We start from the raw sequence: 20,914 nt of genomic DNA on the forward strand, positions 1-20,914 counted from the left end.
CCGCTTCAAGTGTATTTTAGAGAGATAGCCCTACTATACATTGATGAAATTGTCTCTCTGTTCTTTTACCCCTTGATATATCTTTGTCATCCCTTTCCCAACTGCTCTCTCGTCACCACGCTGGGTCCTTTGGTGGTCCATTCACGAAACCAGTTAGTTATCGTTCACCGGTAACCCCAGGAGCAACGGGCTGGTGGAGAACGCGCCTCGCTTCCTCAGTCAAGTCATTGTGCAAGAGATGACATTTATATCTGCTGCAATCATCAATGCGAATCGTCATCAGACAATGAGTTGGAAAAAAAATACTATTTACATTCATTACTGGTGTGCATACATCCTTTGCAAATAAATGTCATGAAATTCTAAAGAAATGCTGTGACAATGACATTATTTCAACACACCTAGACAAGATGTGTCACCATATACAGGTTGTTGAGAAAAACTCCTAATGATTTTGAAGTTGACAAAACTTTCCATGTTATTATAAATCTGATACTTATTCTGAAACATTTTATTCCAGGTATATATATTCTGGAAGCTCAGAAGGAAGTTTTTCAGACTTTACAAGCTGTCAAAATGAGAAGTTCAGACTTTAACATAAAAGTCACTCAGACTTTTATAAATTCATATCTTACTGAAGACCCACATAATCTTAGTTCTGAAAAGCAGACGCAGAAGTTATCTCGTACGCAAACGTAGATGCGCACGCAGCACGTTGCACGCGCACGCGCAGGTTACTCGGACGCAGACGTTGCATGCGTAACTCGTAACGAAAAATAACAGCTAGTGATCTGGCGTGGATTTCACAGAAGAAAAGTTTTGATTGACTCAATCTCAGTCTAATTGATTGACAATCAAACATTACGACAAGTATGCATTATAACGGATAAAGCTCTACTTATAGAAACCAAGATTCTGATTGGATGGGCGACCAGAATCAGTGGGATTCAGAATCTGTCATCCAACGGCTACTCAATCATTTTTATACAAATCTGTCCAAGGTGAAGATTGGAAGATGATCCTCTGAAAGCTGTCCAACGGCTAGTTTGGAAGTGGAGGAGTATTTAAGGAGATCAACGAGCAGCAGAAGGATGTACAGAATCAAGAATCAACAAATCCAAAGTCTGAGCATACTCCGATCCTTTCTCTTGTCTTTCTTGAGCCAAAACATTAAGATCTTGAGGGATACTTTGTAAAAGTGATTGTGTGAGATAGAGAGTCCTATCATACACAATAGTGCTGTCACTCAAAAGCTGTAATTCCTCTTGATTACATAGTGAAATTCAGCCGGTAGGCTGTCAGCGTGGGAGAGTGGATGTAGGCTTGCTATAAGCCGAACCACTATAAACTTGCGTGCAGTTTTTCTATCCCTTATCTCTTACTTTACATACTGCACATCAAGAGCACTGTCTATATAAACTGTTTTGAATCTGAATTTTATTCAGACTCAACTGTGTTCATTCATTTCCGCTTAAATTATTAAAAACTGTTTAAGATCACCTATTCACCCCCCTCTATGTGATCCTTGCTAGCTCTATCAATTGGTATCAGAGCAGGTTGCTCGTTTATTGAAGTGTTTTACTTCTGAGCTCACGATCTATATGGCTAGCTTGAGTGCTCCAGGTCTTATTGAAGGACAAAGCAACAACAGACCACCATATTTCGATGGCAAGGAATATAGTGTCTGGAAGAATAAGATGAAGGCATTCATAAAGTCAATTGATCACATGCAATGGGATGTCATCATCAGAGTAGTCAAACCAAAATCTTCTGATTCAAAAGAAAAGGCAGATGCAAGCATACCAGCAGATCCTCCATTATCTCAAACTGAGATATCAAAAAGAGAAGCCTTAGATTCCAAAGCAATTTATTCTTTCTATTGTGCCTTAGCACCTATTGAATATAAAAAAATTGCTTCTTGTGAATCAGTTAAGGATATCTGGGATACTCTCTATACTACTTATGAAGGAACAGATCGAGCCAAGGAAACTCAAATCAATCTATTGCTTGATCAATATGAAGCCTTCAAAATGAAGCCTGAAGAATCAATTGCTGATATGTATGACAGGTTTGCTGACATAGTAAACGGCCTTGCATACTAAGGACAACCAGTCTCAGATGCGATGAAAGTCAACAAACTACTGAGAGGACTGTCAAAACAGTGGGATAATATCAAAACATCTCTTCGAGAGACACAAAGGATCATGCCTCTATCAGTGAATGAGTTAATTGGAACTCTTCAATCATATGAGACCGAGCAACGGAATGAGGAGAATGAATCCAGAGGTAAAATGTCAATTGCATTAAAAATTAACATTGATTCTGATGCAGATTCTGAAGATGAAGATGTTGATGATGAAGAGCTGGCTCTCTTCATAAAGAAGTATAATAAAATGAAAATCAAAGGAAGAAACCTCAAAGGGAAGAAGCCTTTTGAGAAGAAGAAGGCTCTTGATGAGACAGAAAAATCAAAGGAAGTAATCTGCTTTCACTGTAGAAAACATGGACATATCAAGCCAAATTGTCCACTTCTGAAAAAGAAGACCAAATTTGAGAAAGCAAAGAAGGCTTTAAAGGCACAAACCTGAAGTGATATAGAGTGTGAAGACAGTGATGAAGATATCTCAAACTTCTGTCTGATGGCTAAGTCAGACTCAAACTCAGATTCTGATTCTGATGCTAAAGTTGAGATTGAGGTAAAGCATTCTGAAATGCCTATTGAAGTGTCAAATTACATTGATGAATTATGCTTTGAATTTAAGGCTGCTCTTAAAAGAATCTCTTCTTTGAAAAAGGAAAATTCATCACTGAGGCAACAAGATGTTTCACAAAAAAAAAATTGATTTCCTTCAAAAAGAATTTCATCAAGTCAAGGAAAGTCGAGATTTTCTTTCCAAAGAAAATGCTGTTTTGAAAAAGGAAGTTTCAGAAATTACTTCCAAGTTTTCAAAAGGTTCAGAAACCTTGAAGCATATCATTTCTATACAAATTCTTTACTACAACAAATCTGGTCTCGGATTTGTGAAGGAAAGTGATAGCTTAATTGATTTTCCAAAAGTCAAGGAGAGATTAAGACAAAAACCTCCTCGACAAGTTTATAAAAATCATTTCAAAAAGAATTTTGTCAAACCTGTTGGCCGAAGTGCACTCAAGTGCTCAAAATGTGGAGATCCACAACATTTTAAGAATGAATGTCCTAAGGTCTGGAGACCTATTCGAAGAGACTTTGTTAAGACTGCCTATACTAATTCTCAAGGACCCAAACAAATTTGGGTACCAAAGAAAACTTGAGATGTTGTGATTTTTGCAAGTTACCACAAAGAGAAAAAGAAAGTGATACCTAGACAGTGGATGTTCTAGACACATGACAGGAGATCCAAGCATATTCGTTGAACTACAAAGCCTGAATGGTGGAAAAGTTTTCTTTGGAGAAAATAACAAAGGAAAAATAGTTGGCAAAGGAACGGTTGAAATTGGAGGACTCACAATCAATGATGTGTCATTGGTAAAAGGACTCAACTACAACTTGATAAGCATAAGCCAACTATGTAATACAGGTTTCAGAATCAATTTTCAAGAAGATACATGCTCAGGAACAAGCAAAGATTCTTCTAAAAACATTCACAGGAAGAAGACATGGCAATATTTATCTTCTAGATGTCAATCCAAACTCCACTCATTGCTTGATCTCAATCAAAGAGGATGAAGATTTATGGCACAGAAGATTGGGGCATATCAGTATGAAACAAATCTCAAAAATCTCAAACAAGAAATTGGTTCGAGGTCTGCCAGATTTGGAATACAAGAAAACAGAGTTATGCAATGCCTGCACTCTAGGAAAACAAGTAAGAAGTTCTTTTAAGTCTATACATCATGTTTCCACTAATCGTGATTTGCAGCTTCTTCATATGGATCTATTTGGACCAACCAGAACACAAAGTATTGGTGGTAAGAAATATTATTTAGTTATTGTTGATGACTTCACAAGATTTACATGGGTGTTCTTCCTTGCTCATAAAAATGAAGCATTTTCATATTTTTCAAAATTTGCAAGAAGAGTTCAGAATGAAAAGGGCTATATCATTTCCTGCATTAAAACTGATCATGGGTGAGAATTTGAAAATAAAAAATTTTCAGATTTCTGTGAGGAAAATGGCTTTCAACACAATTTTTCTACTCCTTATACACCAGAACAAAATGGTATTGTGAAAAGAAAAAATCGTTCTTTGCAAGAAATGGCAAGAACTCTGTTGATTGAAAGCAAGATTCCTTTTCATTTTTGGGCAGATGCAGTTTTTATAGCATGTTATATTATTAACAGAGTTTTTCTCAGACCCATTCTTGAGAAAACCCCCTATGAGCTTTACAAAGGTAGAAAGCCCAATATTTCATATTTTCGTATATTTGGTTGTAAATGATTTATACTCAAAAATCCAAATGATCGCTCTGGTAAGTTTAATGAGAAAGCAGATGAAGGATTTTTTCTTGGATATTCTACCACAAGTAAAGCATACAGAGTCTTCAACAAGAATTCTCAAACTGTGGAAGAAATAATGAATGTAAGGTTTGATGAAAATATTCAGACTCACAAAGATGAATCTGAACCATCTTCCAATATTCAAGAGATATCTGAAGCTCAACAAGAATCTCCAAAGATCGTTGAATCTGTAGAAGAAAGAAAAGAAGATACAATCCAGACTCAATCAGAACCTTCAGAGTCTGATGATATTCAGAAGGAAAGATTTGACAGAAACTGAAAACATAAATCCAGTCATCCGAAGAACCTCATCATTGGAGAAATAGAAGATGGCATCAAGACTAGATCTAAACACAAAGAGAACATCAGTAACTTGGCATTGATATCAAAAATAGAACCAAAAGAAGTTGGTGAAGCATTATCAGATGAAAAATGGATTGAAGCTATGCAGGAGGAACTTCAGCAGTTCAGAATTAATAAAGTATGGGAACTTGTGTCAAGACCCAAAAATCATCCAGTAATTGGAACAAAATGGGTACTCAGAAACAAACTGGATGACAAAGGGAAAGTCATAAGAAACAAAGCAAGACTGGTAGCAAAAGGCTATTCTCAAGAAGAAGGCATAGATTATGATGAAACCTATGCACCAGTTGCCAGGTTAGAAGCCATTAGGCTACTATTAGCTTATGCTTGTTTCCATAACTTTAAATTGTTTCAAATGGACGTGAAAAGTGCTTTCCTGAATGGATATATCAAAGAAGAAGTATATATGGAACAACCACTTGGTTTTGAAGAACCAAGGAAGACTGATTATGTCTATAAACTCAAAAAGGCCCTTTTACGGTCTGAAACAAGCACCTCGTGCCTGGTATGAGAGGTTAAGTAACTTCCTTCTGCAAAATGACTTCACAAAAGGTAAGGTTGATACAACCTTGTTCATTAAGAGAAAAGATAAGGATTTTTCACTTGTTCAAATTTATGTTGATGATATCATTTTTGGATCCTCTAACGAACTGCTTTGCAAAGAATTTTCCAAGAATATGCAGAATGAGTTTGAAATGGGTATGATGGGCGAATTGACATTCTTTCTCGGCCTACAAGTGAAACAAACCAAAGGTGGTACATTCATTTGCCAAGAGAAGTATGCAAAGGAGATTGTCAAAAAGTTTGGATTGCAGAATTGCAAGAAAATAGACATTCCCATGTCTTAATCATCCAAACTGGACAAAGATGAAAATGGTAAAAAGGTTGATCAGAAGGTATATAGAAGCATGATAGGATCATTGTTATATCTTACTGCATCTAGACCTGACATTCTATTTAGTGTCTGTATGTGTGCAAGATTTCAATCAGACCCAAAGGAATCACACCTTTCTGCAGTTAAAAGGATAATCAAATACATTGGAACTTATCCAATGTTAGGTCTTTGGTATTCCAAAGATTCAGATTTTATTCTTACTGGTTATTTTGATGCTGATTTAGCTGGATATAAAGTGGACAGGAAAAGTACTACAGGAACATGTCAACTACTTGGAAACATGTTGGTATCCTGGTACTCAAAGAAGCAAAATACAGTTGCACTTTCTACAGCAGAAGCAGAATATGTGGCTTTGGGAAGTTGCTGTGCACAGATTCTATGGATGAAGCAACAATTGCGAGACTTTGCTATTGAAGATTCAAGTGTTGCAATCAAATGTGACAACACAAGTGCTATCAATTTGACCAAGAACCCAATTCTTCATTCACGTGCTAAGCATATTGAAATCAAGCATCACTTCATCAGAGATCATGTTCAAAATGGTGATGTGAATATTCAATTCATTGATTCTAAGAATCAATTAGCTGATATATTCACAAAACCTCTTGATAAGTCTTCATTTGAGTACATTAGAAATAAACTGTGCATTACTTATCCATTTTCTTGAAGTATTTGTTAGACAGGAATTTTTCAGACTCAATTGTTCTCCATATGAATGTCCATTTCAGACTCACAAAGAAAGGTACGTTCTTAATTCAAATTTTGACGGGTATATTTTTGGCATTTCTGGCAGGATATTTTCGTATTTGTTACTTTCGGAAGCAAATCAGGTATGTATTCTAATATATCTGATTAATTGTGCTTAAAATATTGTCGTGACTATTTGTGTTTAAAATATAATATGTCCTTCCTCTATAATAGGATCACTTATTCTATATTCAAAAAGGGTCTTTCTTTCCAAAAACTATCCTCCTCTTTTATAAAAATGTCCTTCTCTTTTCCAAAACCCTATCAGTACGAACATTTTTCTCTCCCGACCATCACGATACTCCGAGTCTCCTCCTCTTCCTTCTCCAAGATCACATCTTTTTGCTCTAGAACCGATCACAATGCCTTTCAAGAGACGATCGACAAGGATTCTAAACAGAGACATCCAGTCGTCAAAGAAGCCAAAATTCATGGATATTTCTGATAGAGACTCAGATCATGGCAATGAACCTTCTGAAGCGACGCAACAAGCAGCGCGACCATCGTCTCCTCCAAAAGATTCGGGTAAAACTGATTTTTGCTTCTCGAACATCAAACAAGTATGGAAATCTTACGAAAGATTGAAAAGGGGTAATGCATCTGAACCGGCTCTTAGTCAATGTTTGAAGGATAACAACTTTCGATCTGAAGAAGAGTTAGTTCGCTTCTACACTCGTCTATTTCCTAATCTTGTCTCTCAGTCCAAAAGTACTATCAGTAAAGGCAAAGCGAAGATTGGAGAATCATCTACTCCATCTCAAAGAAAACCAGTTCAGACAAGCCCTAAATCGCCCACTGATTCTAAGGCTACGGTCAATGATGATGCCAGACTTTACTATAATTTCAGCAAGAAGTTAGGCATTGCTTATGGTGAAAAGGGCAGCGGAGGTTTGTTTCTTTCTAAAGTTCACCATGAATATTACAAACTGTTGATGAATAGAGGAATTATGCATCATCGCAGCGTAGATTTTGATTATCTCAATCGGGTTGGCATTCCTGTGCAACATTTTTTTGAGAAATTGGGTATGACAGAATTCTGCTTTCAATCTGCACATACATATGCAGAACTAACTGCATATTTTTACTCGAATCTCTCAATTTTGTCACCCAATTGACTTCAATTCACTGTTGAAAGCAAGACTTATGATCTCAAAGTGGAAACTCTAGCTCGGATTATTGGTGTCAAAAATTACAAATTTAGTCAATTTGAAATGAGTTTTGAGGAAGCTTCTAAGGCTGCATCAGAAAATCCAGCTTTTGCCAAAGGTCCTAAACGTCTGATCTCTTATTCAGATTTGACCAGAAGAACAGTGATCTTACATAATACTTTACCCAAAAAAAAAACAGTGATCTTACATAATATCATTATTAATTGCTTGAGGCCTAAAGCTGCTTCTAAAACAAACTTATCCAAATCTGAGATCAAGCTTATATGGGCAATTCTAAATGGGCAACAATTTTCTCTTCCTCATATTATCATTTTTCACATGTACAGAACAGTTCTGAAGGACAAGAGACAACTCCCTTATGGCGCTCTTATCAGTAGGATATTTCATTGCTTAAATATCACTATTCTTAATAGTTTGTGCAAGACTCCTGTTCCTTTAATGCATGTTGGAGAGAAAATGCTCATCAAGATGAATTTGAAGCAATTTGACTATCGAAAAGAGAAAGTTGCTATTGACAGTGCAGAAAAAGGAAAGTCTGTTCAGCAGTCAGAGGCAAAAACTGTGGATAGGAAAGAAGAATCTAAGAGAGCAGCAGGAAAGAGGGCAGGATCAGCAAGGGCAAGCAAGCAGAGTATTTCTTCAACTCCTTTGAAGGTGTATCGTAAGAAGAGAAAACTTCTTCTAAGAGATGAGGATGCAGAGTCTGACCACCTTGAAACAGGACATGATGTTGGTCCAGATCATGTCTCAGCATCTGGTGCACATGTTTCAGAACCAACACCTACTGCCAAAGTTTCAGAACCAGTATCTACTGCACAAGTTCAAGCCCAAGCACCTGTTATAAGAGCTTCAGAACCAACAACTGAAGAGTCTAATCTACTTCAGATGGCACAATACATTGCTCCACTGAGGACAAATGTAAGTCAGTCTTCCCTTAACACTGAAGAACATGCTTCTGCAGACCCTGCACCTTTTCAGGGAGAGATTCCAACAGAAGCAGAAACTGGATTCGATCAGACTGAACAAGCAAATGTCCAAGAACAGCCCTCAAACAATCAGACCATCCTAACCCTTCTACTCGAAATCAAAGACAAACAAGCTGCACTTGAGCAAGACGTGAAGAATCTACAGAAAATTGTTGAGGAAAACAATCAGACTCAACGTCATCAAGCAGAAAAAGACAAGGCAGAATTAACGGAAGCTATAGCTCTATGTTCTACAAATATGGAGCAGGCTGTGGGTCAATGTTCTACCAAGATTGAAGAGGCTGTTTCTATTCTGGAAAACTTTCAACTCGTTCGAACCCCTTCAAAGAAATAACTTGTTTTTTATACCCTCCTTTTAAAAGCATTTTGGATCTGTATTATTGACAATTGATTTTGTTAGACTATTTGAATGTTTTATATCAGTACTTGATTCTGCTTATTATTGATTTATTCTTTTTGCTAATGATAAAAAAGGGGAGAAATTATATGCAGATAAATTGCCATACTAACATTAAATACGTAGATCATACGCAGGTTATATACAAAGGAAGAAAAAGACACAGATCTCAATAGAGTTTGCTCTTTCAATCTCAATCTGTGCCTCATGCGCTTAATATGCTTATTTACTTCAAATTAATTTTAAATTGATTCAATCTACAAGAAAGTTTTGTCACCATAAAAAAGGGGGAGATTGTTGAGGAAAACTCCTAATGCTTTTGAAGTTGACAAAACTTTCCATGTTATTGTAAATCTAATACTTATTCTGAAACATTTTATTCCAGGTATATATATTCTGGAAGCTCAGAAGGAAGTTTTTCAGACTTTACAAGCTGTCAAAATGAGAAGTTCAGACTTTAACATAAAAGTCACTCAGACTTTTATAAATTCATATCTTACTGAAGACCCACATAATCTTAGTTCTGAAAGCAGACGCAGAAGTTATTCAGACGCAGACGCAGACGCAAAAGTTATTCAGACGCAGAACTCAGAACGAAAAATAACAGCTAGTGATCTGGCGTGGATTTCATAGAAGAAAAGTTTTGATTGACTCAATCTCAGTCTAATTGATTGATAATCAAACATTACGATAAGTATGCATTACAACGGATAAAGCTCTACTTATGGAAACCAAGATTCTGATTGTATGGGCGACCAGAATCAGCGGGATTCAGAATCTGCCATCCAACGGCTACTCAATCCTTTGTATACAAATCTGTCCAAGGTGAAGATTGGAAGATAATCCTCTGAAAGCTGTCCAACGGCTAGTTTGGAAGTTGAGGAGTATTTAAGGAGATCAACGAGCAGCAGAAGGATGTACAGAATCAAGAATCAACAAGTCCAAAGTCTGAGCATACTCCGATTCTTTCTCTTGTCTTTCTTGAGCCAAAACATTAAGATCTTGAGGGATACTTTGTAAAAGTGATTGTGTGAGATAGAGAGTCCTATCATACACAAGAGTGCTGTCACTCAAAAGCTATAATTCCTCTTGATTACATAGTGAAATCCAGCCGATAGGCTGTTAGCGTGGGAGAGTGGACGTAGGCTTGCTATAAGCCGAACCACTATAAACTTGTGTGCAGTTTTTCTATTCCTTATCTCTTACTTTACATACTGCACATCAAGAGCACTGTTTATATAAACTGTTTTAAATCTGAATTTTATTCAGACTCAACTGTGTTCATTCATTTCCGCTTAAATTATTAAAAACTGTTTAAGATCACCTATTCACCCACCTTCTAGGTGATCCTTGCTAGCTCTATCACAGGTAAGAGAAAAGGTATAAGGCGCACACAATATATCCGCATCCTTCCTTTAAATACCTACTAATGCTTGATAAAACGGTATACACTTATCCCCATCTCTCCATGACTCGAGGATTCTCTTGTTCTGTGCCGCCTATATTAGAGAACGAGCTTCATTACATCTGGACCATCCACCCGACCTTCCTTTCATTGCTCCACAGCTTTGCAGTAATCGACTGGAAACTGCTCCGTACATATCTGATGATGGCTGTGACAAGTTCCCTGCAGGACCAGTATTTGTTTTTTTTCATTTGCTTCAGTGTGACAACACCTTCGAGAACTAATTCAAACGAACTTGAAAAGTATGAGAACCCACGAGCGTCTATGCTATGCCGGTAGCTAAATTAGCAAGAGCAGATTAGGAAATCGATCAACTAGAAGAAGCTCTAAGAGAGTAAACAGATAATGACCTAAAATTGGAACTCAAATTTCCAGTCAGATTATGTTCTGAAAAAAAAACTGTCATCCAACAGAATCTAAAGAATTAAGAGGAACATGTATTCTTTCATTCACCGAAAAAAAACGAGAGTAAATGGCAAACAAAGCATCAGAGGCCCCTATAGCTGTTCCGAAACTTACACCGGTGAGCAAGGAGACTGACAGCCTTTTGCAAAGTAAGCAAACACGTAGGAATCGTAATGCTGGCCATCAATCAGATAAAAATCCGGCAACCTCCGTATACACTCGATTGACATTTTCTTGTATCGGTGTATGGCAGGAAAGTTGTAAGATATCACATGCAAATAAACAGCTCGACAAGTTGGGATGCTAGAGGCATACTTGATAACCTCAAGAATAAGCGAAGAGGCTGAACATCAAAGAACAAGCAAGTTAGTTCCTGTCGTGCTCACAGAACAGGATAAAGAACCACGGAGAAAGAAAATAAGGACCCACCCATTCCAAGATTTCTGTAACTATCCATCACTCCCAGCGTCAGAATGTAGACTAATGACCATTCCGATTCTGCAGCATCATGATTAAGCAAGCAGATCCGCAATCTGCAAGAACAATTTTAATTAAAGGAATACCGAAATGGCAAGCTTTATCAAGACATGACAAAATTCTCCCCTCAAGAATCTTCCTTAGTTTCATGACACAGAACCCATTTCCTGCGCCATTCGTGCTTGAGGATGAACGATATGGTAAGGTGCTTTAATACAAGCGATCACTAATGACAATAGACACTCCCCTCACTTCCTTTTGTTACGAATCCAATTAGCTCATAACTTCTTCCATTATCACGGCTAAGGTCAACGGCTGCCCAAGGCACAATACCACGTCCATGGACTACATTTTGGAAGAACTTAGATTCACACCTGCAAATCCAACTGATCATTCAAGAACAGCAACTAGTCGATCTACATATCCACATCAACTGCATATGAATGATTAGTTCTTTGATTATCAGATGTATGGTGTTAGCTTCATCCTATCAAAATTCCCTTTGTTTACCCAAATGAATTTCGGGAAGTCGTGGCCTTAGCCATCTCTTTTTGTTGTTGTGACCGTGAAAATGAGTAATTTATTGCTTGCATAGCCCGGTTCATGTAAGCTCATTAACATGAAACATCGGATCACGACGGTGCCCACCTGATTTGACAATTCATGTGCGTCAGGTTCATATAAACCGGGATCTTATAAGCGATTTCCATGAAAAATATGCGTCCACAGGAAAGTTTAGTGAAAGAAAGATCTACAATATGTCTCTTCTTGAAAAAGGGTGAACAAGGAAGCTTCAATAGGAATAGAAGATAACCACAAAATATATTGTATACCGGACAGCCATGATCCAACATAAACACAAGTGAACATTACAAAACGACCAACTTATTTCTAGACTTCCGTAAGACTCAAAATGGGAAAAAGTGCCAAAAAAAGTCCTAAACCTTTGCATTGGTACCAATTTAGTCCTAAATCTTTTTTTGATGCCAATTCAGTCCTAAACCTTTTACATTTGTACCAATTTAGTCCTAAACCTTTTTTTGGTGCCAATTCAGTCCTAAACCTTTTGCATTTGTGCCAATTCAGTCCTAAACCTTTTGTCTTTGTGCCAATTCAGTCCTTCCGGCTAATTTTGGCCGGATTTTGCTGACGTGGACGCCGACCGGCCAACAGCCGGTCACCGGCGCTGACGTGGACAACTTTAATAATATTTTTTTAAAATTTTTATTATTTTTTTCTTTTCTTTTTTTTTTCCCCTCCCCTCCTCCAGCCGGCGCCGGCGAGGTTGACCTCGCCGGCCACTGGCGAGGGCAGCCTCACGCTGGGCGAGGCCCGACCTCGCCAGCGACGGCGAAGGTGAGCCTTGCCATGACTGGGCGAGGCCCAACCTTGCCAAATCTGGCGAGGTCGTGCCAGCCGCCAACGAGGCTCGACCTCGCCAGATCCGGCGAGGTCAGGCCTCCCCCAGCCACGGCGAGGCTCGAGCCCTTGCCAGCAGCCTCCAGCGAGGGCTCGAGCCTCGCCATGGCTGGGCGAGGCCTGACCTCACCGGATCTGGCGAGGCTCACCTTCGCCTTCACCGTCGCTGGCAAGGGCGAGCCTCGCCGGCGTCGGCCTCTGGCCGATCACCGGTCTGGCAACCGGCTGGAGGAAGGGAGGGCAAAAAAAAAAGAAAAGAAAAAAATAAATAAAAATTTGAAAAAATATTAAAATATTATTAAAGTTGTCCACGTCCGCGCCGGTGACCGGTTGGCGTCCACGTCAGCAAAATCCGGCCAAAATTGGCCGGAAGGACTGAATTGGCACAAAGACAAAAGGTTTAGGACTGAATTGGTACCAAAAAAAGGTTTAAGACTAAATTGGCACCAATGCAAAAGGTTTAGGATTAAATTGGCACCAAAAAAAGGTTTAGGACTAAATTGGCATAAATGCAAAAGGTTTAGGACTTTTTTGGCACTTTTCCCACCTAAAATGTGTCATCACTAGGATGACATATTCTTTATTTTTAATGTTTTGTTTTGGGAAAATGGCACAAATGGTCCATGAACTTTGATTTAATGTGCAATGTGATCCATGAACCTATAATTTATTCAATATGGTCCCTGAACTATAGCCCAATTTGCATTGTGGTCCATGAACTTTTAATGTGTTCAATGTGATCCTTGAATTTTTTGTATATGTTCAACTTAATGAAAAAATATTGCCCTTGAACTTGAATTAATTGGAACAACATTGAACATTTTCATATAGTTCAACGATTAAGTTGAACATGCACAAAAAGTCAAGAGACTACATTGAATAAATTAAAAGTGCAAGGACCACATTGCACATTGGACTAAAGTTCATGGACCACATTGAACAAATCAAAAGTCTATGGACCATATTGCACATTAGGCTAAAGTTCAAAAACCATTTGTGTCATTATCCCTTTTATTTTTGTCGGTCTATGATTTAGTTCACATACAACCATTAGGGGCAAAACCAAGTTGTCCTCTGGCAACATCATAGATCACCTCGAACGTCGTTTGCTGCACATTTCCGTAGATGATGATGTTGGTGTCGTCATTGTTTGGCACAAACGCGAGGCAAACCTGTGAATCGCTTATGGTGTACAATATGCCGCTATGATCCAAGTCCATGAACGTGCCTCCACTGAAGGTGAACCTTATCTTTGGGACGACGACCGACTTTGTGTTGCGGAGATCATAAGTGTCAAAGAGTTCGAAACTCTTTGCCATCTTGTAGCTTGCCATCTCTTTCCGAAAAGCCATCCTCATGGCATTGTATGCGGTCGGCGGAAGTCGAGTGATCACGGTCCTGGAGTCGATGATTGCCTCCGCCTTCGAGAAGACTATCGATGGGATTTCCAATACAGTTCCTCCTACTGCCATTTCCACTATGTTGATGCCATAGAAGAATGAACTTTCTTGAATTGTTGCAATCGGTGTCTAAGGTTAATGACTTAGGCCAAATGTTAAGTACCCCGTTGAACTGGACGATGAGGGCAAGCAATAGGAGAAATATCGGCCGTACTTGCTTGCAGTTTGTCCGACGATCGACAAGCCGTCCCGGGCAAGGCCAAGCAGGCCAGCCACTTCGCCAAAGAGGCCAAAATTGAATCCGCTGCATCCGAATTGGAAGTTCCTTATCACATCTGTGGACGTCAACATCAATGTATCGGTAGCGAGGTTCCCGGACGAAGATTATTGGTCGCCGTAAGTTATTTGGTAATTGCAAGTTGAGCCGGAGCAAGTCGTGGAAATACCTTCTCTCATTGAATAAAATTCATAATCTTTTGAGGCAAGATCCTTGTTTAGAAAAAAGAGAGAACTGTGTATTGGAAAGACATATGTTGCGGAAGCCAAGAGATCGAACAATAAAATTGACAGAATAAGAAAATAAATCGGACACCAGATTTACGTGGTTCGATCGTAGTGACTTACGTCCACGGGGAGAGCAGCACGGAATTCCACTATAGATCAAGCGATACAACGGAGATTACAACCACACTCGAGTCACTCAAACACTCTAAGTGTTTCCCAAGCCCCAATTACATCCAATAACTCACGCAGTGTTTAGCCCCAATTCCTCACGAAATAATCTCTCAATCTCATGAAAGAATTACTCACAAATCTTATCACAAGATTTAATCTGCTTCAATACTAACTTCATGGATGTAATTCACGAATTCCCTCTGCACGTCTTCGCACACCAAGCACTCGCAAGCCAGCGGCGCTTCAAGAAGTCTTCTTCATCAACAATAACGCATCAAGACCTCTGTGCGGCCAAAAAATAGAACAGCCCGTATTTATGCTTAGGTTCCACGATCAATGTGTGTTAGTGGTCTGCCCTAGGAATCAATCAAGGTTGATACTCTAATATTAGTTGTGGATTAGGTTGTGTCGGAAAATCGACCTTCACTATACTTAGGTAGTCATAATGTCTTGCTAGAGACCTCTTATGACTTGTGGGCCAAAAAAAAGTTTTGAGCACACTGCTAATGTTTAGTGAACCTACAGGGTTGCACACAATAGCGAACAAACTTAATATTATCTGTGCGTCTTGATCTACTTAAGAAGTAGATTTTAATTTATTCTCTTATTTAATTATCTATGCGGTCGTGCGCGTTATGATATAACGATTAAACGTACGATTAAAGGTGGACGGTTTGAAGGGTCCAAATCGCCCGGCCCACTTCTTTTAATTCCGCTGGATAATGAGGTTGTATAAATCGATAGAGAATCGTTCTCTGTCTAGGGTTTTTCGACAGAGTATCGAAAATCAAAAGGCGTTCAAGAAAAAGGAACTTCAAGATCTTTCGCTAGCACGTGGATCGTTGGATTCGTGTGTGTGGATACCGGTAGAGGCGCAACACTTGGGGTGCTAATCCAGACACAATCGATTGCCGATTTATCTTCGATCTACAAAAGGTACGTTTCGAAATTCCTTTTCGATTTCAATATACACATGGATCCTATCTAGGGTTCTATATTCCGCTGCGTTGTTTTTCGTTGATGAACCCTTCAATGTGGACTCCATGCAAATATACTTATTTCCTTTTCCGAATCCAACTTTCTCTGACACACGTGGCAAGAAGTCCACAATTTCCTCTTTCACAGTCAAAGTCTTCTAGGCCAACGTTGGACTCAATCCTGCTGATTTCTTCCCGACTTTGATAGATAATCGTTATCTTTTATTTTGCACCCATGTTGACCGAGTCAAAGAAGAAGACTCACTTAGACTTTCCTTTTCTTGTTTTGTTTGGAATCCTTGAGCAACGAAACTTTTACACCGAAAAGGAAACTCTGGATTTCCATGGCTTATATTTGGACGTCCACAAATACTAATTCATCACGGGTCGGGTTTCGTTCACGTGCTCAAACTCGAGACATATTTGTGTATATTGTTCGATCGCTTGGCTTCCGCAACAATTGGTATCAGAGCTAGACTTGCTTAAGTTAAAGCGAATCGATGGCGACAGAAGAAGGAAAAGTGAGAATCGACAGATTTGATGGGAAGAATTTTGGTTTCTGGAAGATGCAGATTGATGATCATCTATATCAGATGAAACTGCACTTGCCCTTGTCTGGGGAGAAGCCAGAGACGATGAAGCAAGCTGATTGGGAATTGCTGGATAGACGAGCTTTGGGTGTTAGTCGGCTGACATTGGCACGTAACGTCGCGTTTAACATCGTGAATGAGAAGACCACTGTGGGTTTGATGAAAGCCCTGTCGGACATGTACGAGAAGCCCTCTGCGATCAACAAAGTCTATTTGATGCAACGTCTGTTTAACTTGAAGATGAGCGAAGGTGCTTCAGTTGCTGATCATATTAATGAATTCAATGTTATCATTAGTCAATTGAGTTCAGTTGAGATTGACTTTGATGATGAGGTACGTGCTTTGATTCTATTATCCTCATTGCCTGATAGTTGGAATACTATTGTTACTGCTGTTAGTAATTCCTCTGGGTCAACGAGTTTGACGTTTGATGGTGTTCGAGATTTAATTCTGAGTGAAGACATCCGTAGAAGAGAATCTGGAGAACATGTATCTGCTGCTTTAGTAGGTGAAAATAGAGGAAGAACGGGTACACGTATTAGCTGGAGTAGTATGAACTCGAATAGACAAAGTCAGTCTAGGACTGGTGGTGTTGTCTGTTGGAGTTGTGGCAAGAGGGGGCATCTTAGAAGAGATTGCCTTAAACTGAAGAACGACAAGGGTAAGGGAATTAGAGTTGATCCTACGGATGATGTTACATCTATTGCTAACAGTAATTCGGATAATGCTGATTTTGTCTTGTCTGTCACTAATAATTCATCGTTTGATGGATGGATTCTGGATTCTGGTTATTTTTTTCACGCTACACCAAATAGGAATTGGTTTACTACTTATCAGTGCATAGATAATAGTAAAGTTCAGTTGGGGAACAATGCTGAATGCGATGTTATAGGTGTTGGTAATGTTAGAATCAGAATGCATGATGGTATCGTGTGGACATTGACTGGAGTGAGGCATGTTCCAGAGTTAAAGAAAAATCTGATTTCCTTGAGTGCCCTAGATTTAGCTGGGTGTCGATATTCTTCAGAATGTTGAGTTCTGAAAGTTATTCGAGGTGCCTTGGTAATAATAAAAGGAATCAAGCATGATGGCCTGTATGAGCTTCAAGGTGAGACAATGATGGAATTCGCTGCGGAGATGTCGGATGCATCTGTTCGAGAGTCTGAATTGTGGCATATGCGTTTATGGCACATTAGCGAGAAAAACCTAAAGGTTCTAAGTGAAAGAAATTTGCTATGTGGTTATGTGGCTAATGAACTGAATGTATGCAGGTGCTGTGATTTAGATCAACGGCGGAAAGTACAGTTCGGTACGGTTGTTAAGGAAACCACGGATATTGTAGAATTAATTCACTTAGATGTTCGCAGGTTGTCGCAGTTTCCTTCGAGGAAGAGTGCCAGATTTATGCTAACAGTTGTTGATGACTACTCAAGGAAGACTTGGGTGTTTGTGCTAAGACACAAGTTTGATGCTGTTGTCAAGATCATGCAATTGAAAGCTTTGATCGAAAAGGAGACTGGTAAGAAGATCAAGCATGTGCGAACTGACAATAGTATGGAATTTTGCTCAAAGCTGTTAAACGAATTCTGCATGAAGGGAGGCATAGTGAAACACCGCACTAGTGCCATTGAACCACAACAGGTTGCAGAGTTGATGAGCAGAACATTACTAGAGACGGCCCATAAAATGCTCTCTAGTGCTGGTATGGCTAGGAGATTCCTAGCGGATGCGCTTAGTACGACGAGCTACCTGAAAAATAGATCCCCATCGACTGCGATTGAATGTCAAACTTCCGAAGAAGTGTGGTCAGGTAACGTTGCTAATTATTCTGTTCTTAGAATGTTTGGTTGTCCATGTTATGTTCGAGTTAGTGATGATAAGCTCGATGGAAGGACAAGAAAGTGCACGTTCCTAGGTTATGCACAAGGTGAGCGGGGCTATAAGTTGTGGTACCCGGAATTAAGTTCACCTGTTATCAGCAGAGAAGTTACATTTGACGAGTCTCCAATACTTCTGGCTAGGAGTGTTAATAGCAGTGTTCATACGGATCTGGACGTTGTTCAACTTGAGGTAGAGTTGCAACCAGAAGCTCCTGAGGTAGCGGGTACTAGCGAAATAATCAACACAGATGGTGCTTGTAGCGAGGTGGAGCCTATTGAGCCAACGGTTGCTGTAACTACTGATATTGACAAGGTACGTATTTGATCTCCTGACAGATATGGATGCAATGATGGTTTTGCTTTATCTGCGATTGAGGAGGTTGTGTCGGAAAATCCTTATGGAGCGGTTAAAGGTGCATGTGGAGTTGGTATTCTGATGAGGTCCACGGCTATGGCGAAGTTCAAGCGCGGCTTGGACTTGAAAGACATCTGTGGCCGTTGAGCCCATTGGGGCTGTGGGAGAGTAGTAGCGAAATTCGGATTCTATCAAAGCGATTGTTACTTGGCTCAAACGTCAAGCCAAGGTGGAGATTGTTGAAACTATCTCTCGAGTTTGAGTCCGCGAACAAAACCCGATATGAGATGAATTATTATTTGTGAATGTCTTGAATCGAGCAAGTTTCGGACCTCAATTTACGTATCTTGTGGAAAAGGAAATATTCCCACGATTGAAGCAAAATTGGGTCAAAGGAAAATAATCTACTTTCCTGATTTATGCTCAAGTCGGTCAAAGAAAAGAAGAAGAGGAAAGTTGACTTTGTTGACCGACCGTTCGGATTGCATGGTTTCCTTTTCAAAGCTGGCGTCGGCCACTGCATATTCTTTTCTTGGGTATATAATATTGATTGTGGAACTGTGGGGTGGCTTAAGAGAGAGGCACAGAGACAAATAGAAGCGCCGCTTTCGTGAGTGCTTGAAGAGTGTCATTGTTGGTGTGCGCAGTTGAAGATGTGCAGAGTCTTGAAGCGCCGTTCTTCACGCGAGCGCTTGGCATTGGTTTCGTTCGTGCAATTACATCAATAATTTAGTGTTCCAGCTGAGTAAATTTTATGATAAGATTTGTGTATAATTCCTGTGTATTGGAAAGACATATACTTGATCCAGAATCACTGCAGAAGGGCGAGGTACACGGCGTATTGGCATAGGACGAGGAGTGAGACGGGTCGAAGATGGATCAGATTGAGGGTAGCAGGATGAGCACGGCTTGCACTGAGTCCAAGTGAGGTCATTGCCGGTGTCGAAGGCAAGTGTGAGCTTTGACTGTGTCGAGCCGATGCCAACAGTCACAACGTACTCGACTGAGTCGAATAGCGTGGTCGGGACAGTGGCCTTTGAGCCTTCTAAGCCACCTCCTTTGGCAGTGTTGTTGCTTCTGCTCATTGAGAACTATGATCTAATTGAATTGACCCTCGATTGCTCTCCGATCAGGATTTTTGTGTGGTCGAGCGCATTTGGCTTGGCGCGACCTTGCAGAGAGCATGGACCGTGCTTGTGCATTACCTCTAAGGACGATTTCCGGATAGCGACTGCATCACGATGTTACTATGAGAGACTATGAGAGCTTGTAGAGCAAATCAAAAGTATTAATGTGAATTTTCACTGGGGACTTCATCATTCCAAGAACATCCGCCAGTTTAGCTTCTTTTTTATTTCATTAACTTCCTCACGGAAGGTTGATGTTTTCAACATCCTTAGTCCTAGCTAGGATCGATGTGACATGGATCAACGACATCCTATACGAGGTGATGCGATAATTATGAGACTGACTCATCACTGAGACGGGCAAGCATAGAGTATCATCAATAAATGAGATTCATCCACGTTACATGTAAGAGAGAGAGAGAGAGAGAGAGAGAGAGAGAGAGAGAGAGAGAGAGAGAGAGAGAGAGATTGTTAGTACCGGTAGATGAAGTTTCGCAAGAAGCAGAAGGCAATAGAGAGCTGACTTGGAAAATGAGGTGGCTCTCAGACTTGCATTGCACTCTTTGTGTATAACCCTCATCCGAAGACAAAACAAGACTGAGCAGAGAAACAGAGAGTAAAGTCCTCATGCAGTTGTGCAAATATGAAGCAACCATCTTCGACATGCACGTATTGCAATAGTGTTATTCTCTAACGATCCACTCTTTCGCATATATAGCTTATGTATATGCAATCGTCTTCGCTTCCCCACGTGAACCACACCACCAACTCTTACAATTTATAATCCTAATTAGCGATTAACCCATTTCACATGTGCTTGCTCTGATTCATAGTTCGTCCTGCAAAAACAATGTTCTGCGTCTCGCACTTACCGCATGTGGGAAGAGATGAGCGCGCATATACTCGGCATTGTAAACGGCATTGAACTTATCTGAATTAACCCACGTATTTAATTAGATTCTTGTGATGGGGTTTTACTTTGTTGACAGAGAAAGAATGAGATTGTTGATTTTGGTCTCATTCGTAAGCTGTTGATATCTGACGGCCCATATGAAGCATCGAGCCATGCATGGTCGCCGGGAATCAAAAACAAAAGGATTCGAAAGTAGG

The 20,914-nt window shown here is 39.7% G+C and overlaps 2 protein-coding genes across 2 annotated transcripts; both read right to left on the reverse strand.

Moving 5' to 3' along the window:
• Positions 1-10,486: 10,486 nt before the first annotated feature.
• Positions 10,487-11,557, reverse strand: LOC115683001 (histone acetyltransferase MCC1-like). The gene is made up of 4 exons (XM_056312419.1): positions 11,535-11,557; positions 11,334-11,437; positions 11,019-11,247; positions 10,487-10,661 (listed from the first exon to the last, which is right to left on the reverse strand). Exons 1-4 carry the CDS (start codon positions 11,555-11,557, stop codon positions 10,556-10,558), a joined length of 462 nt encoding a protein of 153 aa, XP_056168394.1. The 3' UTR covers positions 10,487-10,555.
• A 2,280-nt stretch (positions 11,558-13,837) lies between these two features.
• On the reverse strand, positions 13,838-14,272 carry LOC115683000 (aspartyl protease family protein At5g10770-like). Its single transcript, XM_056312420.1, has one exon. The coding sequence runs from the start codon at positions 14,270-14,272 to the stop codon at positions 13,838-13,840; it is 435 nt and encodes a 144-aa protein (XP_056168395.1).
• Positions 14,273-20,914: the final 6,642 nt, after the last annotated feature.

This window comes from Syzygium oleosum, unplaced genomic scaffold, assembly GCF_021117445.2.
Source record: "Syzygium oleosum isolate NSW1041296 unplaced genomic scaffold, Sole_v2.1 Sole_v2.06, whole genome shotgun sequence".
Lineage (NCBI taxonomy): Eukaryota > Viridiplantae > Streptophyta > Magnoliopsida > Myrtales > Myrtaceae > Syzygium > Syzygium oleosum.